Raw genomic sequence first — 15,368 nt, 5'->3', positions numbered from 1 at the left:
TGCAGTGGAAACGCTGGTTGTTATTTTCCTCGAAGTTGCAGCGTCATCGCAACAAACCAAATTCATGCGAGTTACGATCAACCTCAAACACAGTCTATTCTTTGGGAGTGTAAAGGTCGAACGGGTAAAGAAAGAAAAAAAATATATCGTGTTTATGAAAGAAATAATACACTCAGTGGTTATTGCCGTATTTTTTGAAAGAAGTCGAACGGTTCTGATCATTTTATGAAGCTGGAGGCTCGCAATCCAAAGTAGTTAAGATTAGACGGCTATCGTAATTTCTAAGCTTTTCTTCATCTCTAAGTTATAATCACAGAAGGTGATTATTCAACTCGATAGAATAAGAACTCCATTTTCTCCACTTTCCAAACATACTTTCTGAACACTCTCTTTTCTTTTCCTGGGAAATTCGAGCAACTGATAATGTCCAAAGACAAATATACGAGGATATATTCAGACAAAATAAAGTCTATAAACAGAAATAAGATACTACGTGTATGACGTGTACATAAAAGGCTTATGGAAAATTGAATGTTAAACTATAATATGTCTCTCTGATGTCTAAATATAAATTTTCAAAAAAATTGTAACGAAAATGGAATGCTAGGTATGGCAGGTGTTCTTTAATTATGAAATGAATATCAAACTATAAAATGTCTCTTTAATGTCTAAATATCAAACTATAAAAATCTGTATAAAATTATGACGACTACAAAAATCTCTATAAAATTATGATGAAGATAAGATACGAGGTATACGAGGTGTACAGATAATTAGAAAGTTAACATAAGACGCCTAATCATCAGAGTTGGAAATTACTCAGGAACAAACTGTGCTCACTCGTAGGCTATAGAGCCGAACACTCGACGAGAAATTCCATATCTACGTTCGCCATGTATTATTTTCTAGAAAGGCAATTACAAATCCCCATAGAAATAAACAATTAGATACAACTAAATATTTAAATGATAAAAAATATTTAGACATAAATCACCTTAATAGTTTGTCACAATGGACGAAAATATATTAAACATTTCTGAACGCATTAATTGTTGAGCACATTGTTAATTGTTCATCTGCCAAGCTGATCATCGAAAAAAGTGAAGTTGTATTAATCAGAAGGGTGGATTTCTTTTATCAAAAAACAAAACAGGCAATGGGCAACAAAGCGGACCTAAGAGGGTAGAACATACAATTCTCAGAATACTAATAAGTATCAAAATGCACCGATGACAACGCGCTTTAACACACTGTTACGGGTGTCGATGTAGAGCAGGGTTGTTCCTAGACAAAACTCAGGATCGTCGGTAACAGCAACAAACTGATTAATTTCCACGTAGTTGGCTTCTCGACTTTACAGCACTAAGCTTCTTCACAATTCTCTGTTTTTTGTTTTGTTTTGTTTATTTTTTTATAAAACTATCGCTCTTATATACATAAAGTCCAAGAATCTAGAAACTTCTCTAGATTAGAGAAGATTAACACAGTTTCTTTCTTTCAATACACGATTGATAAGCCTGACTCTTTTACCTCAAGAGACAAACGACTAAACTTTCATTTATTTATTAGCTTTGTGTTTTTTTGCTTTTTTCTTTGTTTTGTTTTGTTTCGTTGCTTTATTTAATAAATAAAAGCACGTGATGCATAAAGCCCTAATAAATAATAGGTTTCTCGAAGCTACCTCACAAATATGCAAAAAGGATAACATTATGGAAGTGCGTACTAATAATACGGCCAGGGGCTAGTATTCGGATGTTACGGAACGCACTTGGGTTGCGTTGATTGTGTGACCTTCAAAAGAACGGCTGGCTGGGGAGGAAAATATCCTCAGGATGGTTGCTGGACCGTATCTGGTCGTTCATGGTTCTCCAGTTCAGTACAGTTACGTTTCTCCCATGGCCAGTCACAAATATATTTGGCCACGTCACTTCTTTCACAACTGATCAGAGCTTCGACAAATTTTTTCATTGAAGGCTCTGGTGTAAAATTCTTCAATGTTTCTATAAGACTCTCCGTAGGACTGCCGTTTGACTTATATTGAAGTTCCAGTAAGTCTAAGTCTCCCTCGGTAACGTTTAAATGATGTCCCACTTGTCGCCAATTTTTCTTTAGCGGTGGATTTGGATCAAGCATGTCTTGAATTTTGTGCAGCATTAGTTCATTTCCATTACGAAGTGTAAACATTTCGGAGACATCACAACCTGAAAAACAGAGTTACGTTTAAAAAACAGACCTGTTATTTGTAACATTAAAGTTGTAACAAAAGGATCATGAAGCAAATTTTAGCTAGTAAAATGCGTGATCTACTATGGGTTTCCTTCATTCTGAGAATAACCCTCGCCACCACACAATCACTGTACATAATATCATTAACATTGCTAATTGTGTAATCTCGAAAGGATAAACGAGGCGTCGATAAAACTTTCAGTAGCCTGTGCTGAAAGTTGTTGCATTTAAAAGGCTACTGAGGGAGAGTTATTCGGCTTATTTATTTTCTTTTTCGGAGAATTCAGGATTAACTCTTTAATCTCTGAGAGTGACTACCATCATCTAATTTCTCATTTCATTGTCACCCCTGAATCAAACATTAAGGTCGGGAGAATAAAGGAAATGATGATGAACTGAAGAGCTTCTTGATTGTTAAACAAACTTCCTTGCTAGCACATTAACAAATGTATAGAGAACAGTATGGAGAATATGCATACTGATGTTAGAGTGTGAAAGGATTAATGTGAAGAAGGAAGGACTGACTCCTCACCTGTTGGAATGAGTTCAATATTTGGGCTATCATTCATGGGTTGTCTAAGGAGAAACTGCTCCTGCTCATCTACTCGATTATCTGCGAGAAAAGAATTATCAATTATTCAAAAGTCTAGAAAATAACCGACCCTTATCTCTTTTTAGCTTAGCCCACAAACACTGGTTTTAAAAAGGATACGGCCATGATGAGGTCAACCATGAATAGGGGTCTAAAAAAGCTAATAACTGTGGGAAATCCTAGCGAAGATTGTGAGGCTTTTTACATCTGCCAGTATGTGATAACTCAAGAAAGTGTACTTATTTGCTGCTCAGAGTAACTTAAGCTGAATTTTCCTTTGGTGCAGATGTCACTCCAGCACTATGTAAGCTATCATCACTGTTAACTGAGTACCATGCCAAAGTTTGTGAAAGTCTGACCACCCATACAGTGTACAGTTCCGCTATTGACCTCTCTTCCCTCAGATTTTGTTGTCTACTGACAACTAAGGAGAAACTACTGCATGAGCATAACTTATCAGTTTGCTACAATATCATGTTGCGTTTGTTGCAATAGGAATTCAGTTCCTAAAATACTATCCTCAAAAAAGATAACAATAGTGTTGCAAGGTATGACTCTCTCTTACCTTCAGAATACAGTGCTGAACCATTCCTAGATGTAATGATCCTTTTAACTCCATAAAAAGCAAAAATAAGCACTAAAGCAATCAGTATGATAATCCCAGCAATTACTGAAGGTTTTATATTTCCATTTGATGTAAAATTTTCAGATGATGACGTACGTTCATTAGAAGTACTCTCCGTTTTATTTGCTTCAAAATTGTGACCAGGAAGAAGAGTAACAGCCGTGGCATTAGTTGTATTAACACTAGCTTCTGCAGAATTTTCCAAAGCTTCTTTGCAGAGCTTGTTTTGGTGGTTCTTAAGACATTGCCAGTCTTCTCCCATTCCAATTTCTTTACATTTCTTCATTATACCTGTTTCGTCCACACTGGGACAACAAAAGTAGCACTCTTGACAGAAACCATTGTCATCGAGGTAATGTCTTTCAGGGCACTTGGTACCGCATTTACGATTTTGAGACGGGGTGCACTGCTGAATAACGTTCTTTAAGCCACAGTCGTGGCAGGATCTACAACTCTCAAAGCCATGATTGTCTGAAAATGTCTTATTCAGTTGACATGGTTCGCATTTAATAGCGGTGTAGTTAGTGATCTTGGAACCACATTGTGGCACAAGTCCTAGTCCTGGCGGGCATTCAGGACACGCTATACACTCCGTTTGAGCTTCCGGATCATCCGGGTAGTATTTCAGGAAGTTTTCCATCAAAGGACATCTTGTGGAACGTCCTAACACAGATTGTGACCACAAGACTATCACCAAGATCAGCTGAAATTAAAGAGAAGTAAAATATTTTGATAAAAAAAATTTAAGAAACTGCGGCATAATACCCAAATAAGTACGGTTGCATTCGGCAATTTGTCTCGAGTCGAAAATTTTGATCGGAAAAAATTTAATCTAAATATGATCTCTTTCAGCCAATCTTGCCACCGAGGTAACCTGTCAGACTGTTGTGTACGTAACCGGCAGTGACTGATGTAAAACAAAAACTTCGAATCTTCGTTGACTGTTTACAAACTGAATAGATCAATGACATTATGAAGTCCATATGCTATGTGTTCTAAACTTCTTCAAGAAATCTAAACTGGATAAAGATTGCGAAAAAGGTTACAGGAATACTGATGTGCGTACGAACTGCAGGGAACAGAGTATTTGGAAATATTCACCTTTATGGCGCTCTTCATTGGCTTCATGCCACCATTGTTATTTTTGCTTCGTTTGTTGCCCTGTGAAAAGAAATAAGCACGTATGCTTAGTCGAACTTTGCTAAAAGTCTGCCAGAGTTATTCGTATGTTGACTAAGCAACTGCAAAATTCGAGGATCGAGCAATGGCTACCCTACCGTTTGTATACGGCTTAGCTTGTGTATTTCTTCACATCAATGTCGATAGGCGAATAATTTCGTCGACAAAATGCTTCCCAACAATAAGTTGATAACTCAGGAAATACGGCATGTTAGCCGTAGATGACAGTCTTTTATAACGAGCAAAACGGAAAAAACAAGTACGTCATCAATATATTCAGACGCCACTACGTGACTCATTAGCCCACGAATTTCTGAGTTAAATTACATTTCATCTCTTAGGAATCAAAATGTTGCCTTGTGTTATACATTAAAAGATACTTGACATGAAGGAAGATGGTGATGCTGAGTCTCGAAATACCAGTGGCCAAAGAACATTCGAGATGAGGACAGGCTCGATCATCTTCGATCTAAACCATTCCATTCTCTTAGAGTGAGGTCACACACAGTTTTGGAAGCAGACAAAAAATTGCACTGTTTCATCATTCAAATGCAAATACGCATTTGAAAAATCAATTAACTGCAAGATAAATATTGCGTGACCGCTTCCGTAAAGCTGAATATCATACCGCTTCCGAGCGAAGCTGCGAAATATTAACTGGTTTGATTGACGCGTCCGTGATAAGTGCCTTTAGACTGAAAATTGTAGCTAGCGTTTCAGTTCAGGATAAGACCCCGTGTAATCAAGATCGTTTCTGGAATAGAAGACAAGTCTTATACCGGAACACCCGATAAAGTAATCAACACCCGCCAAGGTTGCTAAGCAACAACTTATTTTGTGCTTACGTTACCCGGTAGTTGTGATTCAAAGCGAAACTTGTTGCTAGTTTTTATCTCTCTATTTTGGTTCCTTTAATTGCCAAAAGCTCGTTTCCAAAATTGAGATTATTCTTTAAGCTATGATCACACAATACTTAAGTTATTCCTTGATGCAATAATTTTAGTTGACTGCTTTGATATAAGACAAAGGAATAAAGAAAGAACGATCCTACATAGGTTTGGTGTCTATCATATGCATGTGTATCAACCCGGGAATTGAGATTCAATTCTACCTTGATAAGAAACATTTACATAATGTGACATTCAAAGTGTAGTTATCAGAACTAGGTACGTCTGAAGTCGTCGGTGACTCTCGCCTGGGTCGACCAAAAACTATTGATCAGCATTGTTGTAACTGAGTCCCTTTTTACCACTGTAAGCTTCTAAATCAATTGCAGAGAGAGGTATAGATTTCACCGCGGCTATTACTGAAACAGAGAACTGAAGGTAACTTCATGCCAATTAAGCATTTTTTATTTATTATGAAATTACTGCAAGATCACTGATTCGCCAGCCTTCGATAGTTTGGCTGCACAACTCGCATGGACACGAGAGATATTTAGGGTTGATTCAGCGCGCATTTTCACAGTTTTCAAAAATTCGGCAATATGTAAAACTTTGAAAATACGAGTGAAGAGGCTTACGAAGTTAACGTGTGTCCAAGACTTAGTTAGTGCAATGCCTGACCCCCTCTCCCGGATAAAGACGCTCCACAGGCCTCTATCGTGAATTTCTTTTTGTTGCTAATTGTGTAAAATTCCTATCTTATGACTTTACCGCGACAACGGAGAAAGGTTTGACAAATTTCCTATCAATGAATCAAAACGTCTATCATAAGGTACCTGGGTGATGCCCAGGGCTTGCTTCTTAGAATTACACTGTCTAAGGGTTAGTTAATAAAATTGGCCTAATAGGAGAACGACTATTTGCAGCTTTTATTTTCCGGAAACTTTAACCTCACGCTGCCTCGACGACTTGTGCCAGCCCAAGTTTTGCTGAGTCACGTTAAAAAATATCGAGCGAGCCCTACAAGCGGGCTGTTAGCTCAGGAGTGATTAATTCACTCTTTTTCTTTAATTTCTGTGCCCTGAAGATTTTCTACTCTCGTTTACCACAAAAGAGGACTTCAAACTACAGCCAAGATAGTTTTTTTCAGCATTTAATGGTTTACTACCCAACTCATAAACAAAAATAATTTCGTTGCGTCTATATAAGTTTACTATTTTATCTTAGAGTGCTGATTACCATTTTTCAAAGGGCATGACTACCTAAGTTGCCCACCAATATTTAATTGCCAGTTCCCGGATCTTGATTGGAAAAGCGGATACGGGCAAGCACAGGTTACAAATGGGGGCGTAGCTTGGATTTTTTAAAGGTTTCCTCGGATTTGTCTGTTTTTGAAAACCTTAAGTATAAGTTTTGTACAGAATTGATAGCAAAAATATATTTTAAAAAAAGTAACCTCACATAGGAGTTTTAGGAGAAGCACCCCAGGAAACATCACCAAGCTATGCCCCAATACATAAACTAGAAAAGGATTATTACAACCATACAAAACTCATTACTACCTCAGAATTGATCACTGGGAAGGAACCTTTCGATTGAGTGACGTGAAATCAAAAGCAAAGTAATCGCACTGGCCAATCAAACAACTTTAATTTCAGCGTTATAACTGAGAAACCTGTGAGAAAACTTAAAGTCTGTAAATTAACGCATGAGAGCTGCTTTGTGCTCTTGGAAAAATCTCTTTTAATAATTCGCGATTGGTTTCAGTTTTGCATCTGGCTATGTGGTGGTGCGAATTTCTCGACGGCACAATGAAATATCAACAAGTCAAGTTACTTCGACACTCGATGGAAAAGTAATTAATCTGACTAAGCCAAGTTTAAAACTTCGGCGGGTCACAAACAGGATGACCTCAGAGCATGCATGATATCGAAAATATCCTTGTTAAAATTGATTCAGCACGCAGTGCTTACTTTCTTCTCAATGTGAGATCAAGCAATGCCAAGTGAATTAGGCTGTAGTATTTTCTCAGCCTTTCATAGTAAATTGAAAACCGAAATTAAGGAATACCATAAGGAAAGATAACTTCAGACAACCTTCCGTGTTCTATACCACCGGCCTGTTTGAAATTTGAAACATTCAGATATATAGGATACCGACATATTTTGCTACAATAAAGAAACTCTGACCATGCACAACATTAAAAAAATTTCGTCCTCAATTGCACTTAAGAGCGTTACCTAAAATTATTTACAACCTTACAACTAAGAGCAAGATTAAAAAAGGTTACAAAAACCTAGAAAAATTATGTAAAATTTTCATCGAACTACCTAACATAAATTTCAATACAAAAATTGCCTAAATCTTCAAAACACCTGTTTAAAACGATTCTGTAGTCTAATCTTAAAACAAAATCTCTCGAACAACGTGTATCCCTACTTTCCAAAAATTTTGTTCAAATCACTTTGATTTTACTAAATACACAAAATCAGTTAAGTTATTTACAAGACCGACTCAATAACTCTCAACTGTCACTGTTCTTAAAGTCCATGCGTGGTACATGATGTTAAAGAAACACCCAACAGTCTCCTGGGTATTGTCAATTCTTACCCTCCTCTGAATATCTGTCCTGTTTTTTCCTAAACCAGCTGATAATGTCGTTGGCAACATCGTTGCGTTCCAGCTCCTGGAGGACGTCTACGAACTCTTTTAGAGTCGCACATTTGGAACTACACAACTTTTCAATCAAAAGCCTTATTGCGCTTACTCCTGGCTTCCTGCTCTCTATCTCCAACAGCTGAATGTCTTGTTTGGTAATTTCATACCCGTAAGCGACATGTTTCCAGTTCTTTTGGACTGGCGAGGAATCAGAATCTAGTTGCAGAATAAAATCCTCGACATCATATGGAAAGTCGGCGAGCTTGAAGTCTAATATAACGAAAGAACAATCAAATTGACAAAGTCAAAAGGAAAAAAAAGTAACAATTATAATCATCATTATCATCATCACAATAATGCTCATTTGAGGACACCCCCAGTGGAAGCTGCCCGCTAACGCCTAGAAGACGAGTGGGTACTGCAGGCGGGAACAGGGAGTAATGAAGGCTTCTTAAGTTGCTAATACATTGATCTTACACTCAAAGGACGGGGATTCATTACTTGTCACTTATTTTCAAACCTTCGGGGATGTCATTGGTAAGAACAAAATCTTTGTCGTCTCCTTGACCATCACGGCGAACTGTAATTGAATGAATTTAATCATGGTGAATTCACTGACAATTTGGCTTTTCCAGTTGCCGGGGATTATTGCATAAATGGAAAGGTATGATGATAGGGGAGAGAGTGTATGTGATTCATTCAGTTTGGCCCTCATCAAACTTAACGGTTAATATCAGGCATTTTGTTTTGCAAGTCTTGTTAAGAACTTTAAAAAAATAAAACCTTTTGGTTGCATTAGATATCAGAGAAGAGGCAACAGCGCTTATGAGGAACTGCGCCAAATGAAGGGCTTTGTTCAGAGAACTATTTCACGGGTGTTTAACTGTTACCATTTTGGTCAAACGGAGACTAAAAGAATTCAAGAAGGCAATTTCACAGGGAAACAATAGTGCGGTTTTGGCTTCCATTTATCTGAGTGCTAAAGAAAATCAATAAACCTAGTAAATAGGCACGTGAAAATTTTGAACCACCCACCATCTAAGGACTCACTTCCTTGAGAAGCCATTAAACTTTCAGCAGAGTCAGTGTTGTTTTGAAAAGAGCCAACGGTTTCTGAAAATCAAACGGTGAGAAAAAAAACCCAAATGAGATTGTCTTCAGAGTTAGAGTGACTCATATAGGTACCTCCTCAGGGGTCATTTTGTCTGAGCGTTCAGTAGGTACCAAAAAGTATGAAAAAGAGATAAAAAGGGGGGCAATTTTTCACACACAACATTTAGGTCTATACGTCTGGCCCGGTGGCTGACCCTTTCTTTTTTCAACCGACGATTCACTTCAAAATCACAAGCCTTGACCGAGTTCTGACATTTTTAACGAGGCCTGGCTATCAACATCTCTACTAGTAATACTAATTACACAAAAAAAGCAATATTCCGGCTGACAAATGTGTAACCCTTTTGGAGAGGTAAAGAGTTCTCAAAAACTGTTTGAGAAGTTGTAAGAACACGGAGAGGTTCGAAAGAGGAAAAAAGTAGTCATCCTCAAAACAGTGAAGAAAGCGTACACAAAATTCAAGGTTTGCCAACTAGCTGAGTAGCTGTAAAGTAATTTGGGGATTAGAACTCCGATCAGGTCTACGGAATCGGCCCTTTTCCTGGTAAACGAATGGAAAATTATCAGCATCATAATCTTACCTGGCAAAGAGCGGCTCGGTGAATTCTCAGCGTTTCGTAAGGGGTTCAGTAGTATTCCAGCAGGATCTGCAACAACAAATTAAAAATCATTTTGAAAACGATCTGCGTTCCTTGTGCCAGGTCACTGAGTGGAAACGGTCAAAAAGTGAGCAAGCCATGAGCGATAGAATCTCTTTTTGCTCATTCTTTTTGGCTTGATATGATGTCTATGATCTGTTTTATCCTCCAAAAAAGTCGACTACGTATGAAATATTCAGTCCCCTGTGCTTGAACTTTCCATTCCAGAGAAGACAGGGTGGGTTAACTATTGAAGACTCGGGCTTTTATCATGATATCTGTCGCGTTGCGAAGGAAAATGTTACGAAAATATATATATTTCGAGTTAGCAAATTATGGATCCCACTCAAGTCACTCAAGAGGGCTATTAGGCCGAGGCTCCTTGTCGCTTAGATTATTTAGAACCCTTCACTAACGCTTTTCCTATCCTCATTTATTTTAGTATAATCCTACCTGTCTGTTCTGGCTTTGTCTTCTCAAAAATTCTGCATTTTATCCAGCAAACTATTGCAGTCGGTGTAAAGATGACGATAAAAACTATCGATCCTATTATTCCCAATATAATCAACAGTGTCAAAGCTTTGCCTTTCCGTCCCTGAGTCTTTTTTTTCCCCGGAACACTTGCAGAGGCGTCGTTTCCTTTAGGTATTGGAACTCCTATACCTCCAGGAATCGAAGTTGATACGATTCCACGATACAATGACGATGGTTGTGGCATGATAACCTGCGTGAATTCTATGCTTGTAGAGGAACGGTTTCCTAGTACCAGTGGAGACAAAACGCTCATCAGCGATGAACGCTGTGGCTTTACGCTTGGAGTCGACGCTATACTCGTCGAGGTAACACTTTCTACTGAGAATAAATCTTTCATGGACGCTACAATTGCTGTAGACGAGCCACCGCCTAAAGGAGATGAAAGTTGTGGCCAAATGCTAGCAGAAGGTTGTATTGAAAAATTTGTGGTTGAGACTGTTGCTGGTGTAGTTTCTCTGCAATCAGTGATGTGGCCATCAAAGAAATACCCTTTGGGACATTTACGTCCACATTTGCGATTTTGGTCCGAGGTACATTCTTGAAGGACATTTCGTAGACCGCAGTCCTGACAGGGTTTGCAGCTTTCCACTCCATGGCTATTGGAGTAGGTCACGTTTTCTTTGCATTGGACGCATTCTATCTTAGTATCATCTGTGATCGATGAACCACATTGAATGTTCAGCCCGTTACCCTCAGGACACTCTGGACACGGTATACATGCTTTGAATTCACCGCTGGTACTCAGTTTCCAAAAGTTTTGAGCCATTGGACATAAGTGATGACCTTCTACCACGGATGCCATCATCCAGAGAAGAAACAGACGTTGAATTGTTTTCTGAAAAATTAAAATGAAGGCAATACAATTGACCATTCTTTACAATTTCTGTAATTAATCGTAAAAAACAGTTCATTTTAATCCGTGTGCGCTTTCTAACCGCTGTTCGGGAATTGCGCCCGTGCTCCTTCCCGCGTAGGAGGATCGAAGACTGGATCCGAAAAAACGGCGGAAATCATATTATCTGTGACCGGAAGGAGCTATCAACCACCCAAATGTAAACATGTAAATGTAAACATGTAAATATAAGTGTGTACTAGACATACGTCGCAGTACAGAGAGAGGGCCATTAATTTTTCCGTATATAACACACAGAAAACTTTGGTTGAGACTAAAGAAACAAGATATAATCCTGAAAATAGGCACGTAGTAAACTTAAAATCAACACTTAGGCTAACTAGAGAAATAATCACATGATAATTTGCATTAAATAATCATTTACATACTATGCAGCGGAGCGAGATAAACTTTAGGATCTAGATTATTTTTTTCCTTTAAGAACTAAATGTACAAGTCAACGTTGTTGGTAAGACTATGAGGCGAGCAGAACTTCTAAGAGTTCACAAACAACAAAACTAAACTGTAGATTTCCCCAAGGCAATGTATTAATTTGCGAAGGAAAACAATGTGCTAACTCAGCGTGATTTCAAAATGATGGAAAAAAAGTTTGAAATCCTTCTCTTATATATATTGGTACATTATTAATAGCTAATGAAAGGTTCAAACAGTCTAGAGAACGAACACTTACCATTTTTTATATCAACGAGAAACTCCTTTTGAAAAGGCTTGCGGCGTGACGGTTTCTGTAAACAAGAAACACACACTTTGATATCGACCGTGATATATATTGCCGGGGAAATTCGGCTAAGTATTTACGTATCCGAGCTAAAATCTTTCAAAGTTCCTGAAGGTCACGTCTTAGTTAGTGATCAAACCACAGACGAGGGAACATGTCATCGCTTTCAAAGTATAGCATACTCATACCCGTTTGCAATCACGATTACGTGACGGTGTGCTTTTTGATTCTTGAAGTATGCTCGCAGTATGAGCAACAAATAAATCGCTTTTTGCCAAATTAAGTCACAGCTGTCCTCCGCTTGAGATATCTCGCCACCTTATCAGTGCTACCGGCGTATATTGGATCGCAATATTAATTGCTTACGGAGCTTTGACAGAATATTTCTTTACTTGGGGATGACGCAAGTGAGACGACAGGGGGCGGATCAATCAGTCATGTGATCGTCCTCTGATCATGATCGTCATGATCGTCATGATCGTCATGATCGTCATCCCTCATGATCGTCCTCTGTTACACGTGGGTTTGCGCTAGATCTACGGAAACCTCACAGGAAAAAAAAACAGGATGCAATTATTACTGCATTTGTGCGTCGCAGTTACAACCTTCAAAAACACAACCACGATGGGCGTTTCAATCAGCTTTGTTATTTTGAAATCACTTGAAGATTACTTACGCACCTAGCCTACGAAAGTTTGACAATTCAACTCGCGAGTTCATACTCCAAAATAAATGACCGCTTTCGCTTTTCGAGTGGTCTAGAGACACGGCATCATTGATGTGTCTGAAAGGGTTAATTAAATAACACTTAATTGTTTGAAAATGAGGTATTTAACCTCTGCATTATTAAAATATGGTAAAATCTGCGACTAGTAGTTTTATGAAAAATAACGAAATCTTTTTATGAACACTTTTACAGAAGTATAAATGCTCTTACGGAGACAAACATGTTGAGTTAAATCTGTTTTATCTACAGTACAAAGTGTATAAATCAGCCTGAATAAGCTTTGTTAAGCAGAATAGACATGACATGCCTGTCGTAAGCGACCGAGATTGAGAGATCATAATAGAGATCATAGCTATTGAGAACGTGCCACTTCTCAGCGATTTTAACGCCGATTAAACATTTTATGAAATATTGCTGAGCTAGAAAATCATAGCCAAAACCAACAAATAATTGTAAACGAGCTGTTTTTTTTTAAACAGGATTATTCTGTTTGGTGTGTTTACTGAACCGGATGTGGGCTTGCTTATGGGAAAACATGACTTTCTTCTTTTTTAATCACTTTATTTTTTAAATATTCAACAGCAGTGAAATGTCGATTATATGTTGGAGAGAGAAAAAAATCCCCCACGTTGTCTTTAGTTGGCATAATTTGAATCCTCTTTTGATTTAGGTCTAATATATTTTTTAGAAGTATAGCAAATTGTTTAATTTCCAAAAAAAAAGTTTACTTAATTTTAGTCTGTTGTCATCGTGGCTAATATTCTTGATTCGTGAAACGCCAAAGGCGACCGTAAGGAGAATGAAGCTAATTCTGCACCCTTGAATATCAACTGAACTACTACACAGCTCTTGTTTTAGCATTTTAAACGGTACAGGGCGAGTACAGGAACTGTCAATGTTCGATTTTATTTTATCAACCACCGTAAAAGTCTGACCTCAGACATAACAACAACAAACGAACAACAAATCAAAATGCTGGGATTTGGTAACGAAGGTCATCTGAAAATTTGGCTCGACTCTCACGTTATTCTCTGGAGAGAAGGAAAATATACCTCTTTGTACAAATATGTACTACACAGACCATTTTGCGTGTGATTGAAGGCGAAAAATTCAAATTGTGTAGGTTCAGAAATTAAGCATTATTTCAAATGCAAAATTTCACAGTCTAGCCACAGGAAGGGTGGTGAATGCTGAAATCCAAGACTCGTGAGACGCTGAAAATTCGAAACCGAGAACTCTACAGTTATTAACATCACTTCATTCGGATTCTTGTGTGGTACCGTAATAAATAAGGGCAAAGATATTACATCAGAGTTGAGACATTCCCTACGCGTTCCTTTTAGCGATATACACCTTTTACACCGCATTAATCATGCATAATCGAAGGTGATCATACATAGAGGCTTGAGAGACATGAAGACTTATCGCAAAGGTCAATGAGGTTTCAAGATAGGATAACAGTTTAGGTGGATCGCACGATTTTTCAGGTACCATTTGCTAACACTGATACGATTAGATTAGATAGTTATGCAAATTTGTGTCTGAATAGTAGAAATAACGCAATGAAGTAGAGCCAGTTGGACAAATAGCAGCTTAAGTTTATCAGAACTTAAACCTTTTTTGATTATCAATGTCTGAAAGCATGATTCGACCAAAACTATTGACTAGCAATGCTATACAAAGTCTTTACCAAAGACTTGTAATAATTCTTGTTAACGACGTACAGTTCACCGTGACGATTTACGAAGGGAGAAAGTATGCTTACTCGGCATGAATTGCAGATGACGAAACAGGAAAAAATGCCGATCTTGAGCACATTCGTAAAAAGCTTTTAAAAAAGATAGCTTCTGACCGACTATGATTCAAAATCACTGTGTTTGATATTGAGGGAAAACTCCTCAGAGTCTTAAGGTGTAATGTTACTTTCTGCAAACTACTCATTTTGCCACCAGCCGTGATATTTACTGCCTGAAATCTCCAGCTCTATCCCTATTCCCCGCCAAGAAACACGCAAACTGAAGCTTTTGCAGGCTTGGTAATAAATGATGATCAAACCTTTGACAGGTAAGGTAAACCTTTTGCCATTTATGGCATACACATACCAAAACACAAGGCTTGATTTCGTGACAATTTGACTCTTGCGCTACAGTCTCGAGAGTTGCTTTTTGACAATTTAGTTAAAGCTGTCCTCTGCTTGTGGTAATTCACCACGATATTGGTGCCTTGGTCCTACTTTAGTTCGAATTGCACCAGGTTATGGCTCCTGATCACCAAGTAATAGTACTAGAAGCTTACGCAGCACAAAAAGCAGTCTTCGATTTTATTTAAGCGATGACATATGCGAGTGGGCGGACCACGCGATCGTGACCCATCCGGTGTCACATTTCTTAGATGTTTATCTATCTCGATAGCTCGTCTCTCTAAATTTAAAGACTGTGAAAATTTGTGCTTGTGTCCGTTTTCAACCTAGTGTCTAACCACAAAGAAAATTTCAATCAGATTTGTCATGTTGAAATCACTTCAAAGTCAATGATGACTGATGATGCAATTCACGATATCTC

At 38.1% G+C, this 15,368-nt stretch overlaps 2 protein-coding genes across 5 annotated transcripts; both read right to left on the bottom strand.

Annotated features, from left to right (window-relative positions):
• Positions 1–601: 601 nt before the first annotated feature.
• Positions 602–5,390, bottom strand: LOC113673570 (uncharacterized). Its single transcript, XM_089204430.1, has 5 exons — positions 4,721–5,390; positions 4,545–4,604; positions 3,384–4,146; positions 2,759–2,839; positions 602–2,201 (listed from the first exon to the last, which is right to left on the bottom strand). The coding sequence occupies exons 2-5, from the start codon at positions 4,569–4,571 to the stop codon at positions 1,828–1,830; spliced, it is 1,245 nt and encodes a 414-aa protein (XP_089060556.1). The 5' UTR covers positions 4,572–4,604; positions 4,721–5,390; the 3' UTR covers positions 602–1,827.
• Positions 5,391–6,643: 1,253 nt separating this feature from the next.
• On the bottom strand, positions 6,644–15,072 carry LOC149046633 (uncharacterized). Of its 4 annotated transcripts, none has more exons than XM_089204421.1 (7): positions 14,910–15,072; positions 12,033–12,087; positions 10,369–11,284; positions 9,859–9,924; positions 9,200–9,277; positions 8,685–8,744; positions 6,644–8,434 (listed from the first exon to the last, which is right to left on the bottom strand). In XM_089204421.1, the coding sequence occupies exons 2-7, from the start codon at positions 12,033–12,035 to the stop codon at positions 8,106–8,108; spliced, it is 1,452 nt and encodes a 483-aa protein (XP_089060547.1). In that variant the 5' UTR covers positions 12,036–12,087; positions 14,910–15,072; the 3' UTR covers positions 6,644–8,105. The 4 variants fall into 4 exon arrangements, with proteins under 4 accessions (XP_089060547.1, XP_089060545.1, XP_089060548.1 ...); XM_089204419.1 differs by lacking the exon at positions 14,910–15,072 and adding an exon at positions 12,269–12,507; XM_089204422.1 differs by lacking the exon at positions 14,910–15,072 and adding an exon at positions 12,269–12,507 and having other exon boundaries at positions 9,215–9,277.
• Between the last annotated feature and the right edge of the window lie 296 nt (positions 15,073–15,368).

Source organism: Pocillopora damicornis, chromosome 4 (genome assembly GCF_964200805.1).
Source record: "Pocillopora damicornis chromosome 4, jaPocDami1.2, whole genome shotgun sequence".
Classification (NCBI taxonomy): Eukaryota; Metazoa; Cnidaria; class Anthozoa; order Scleractinia; family Pocilloporidae; genus Pocillopora; species Pocillopora damicornis.
Note: the sequence above shows the minus strand (reverse complement) of the source record. Positions and strands in the feature narration are given on the sequence as shown.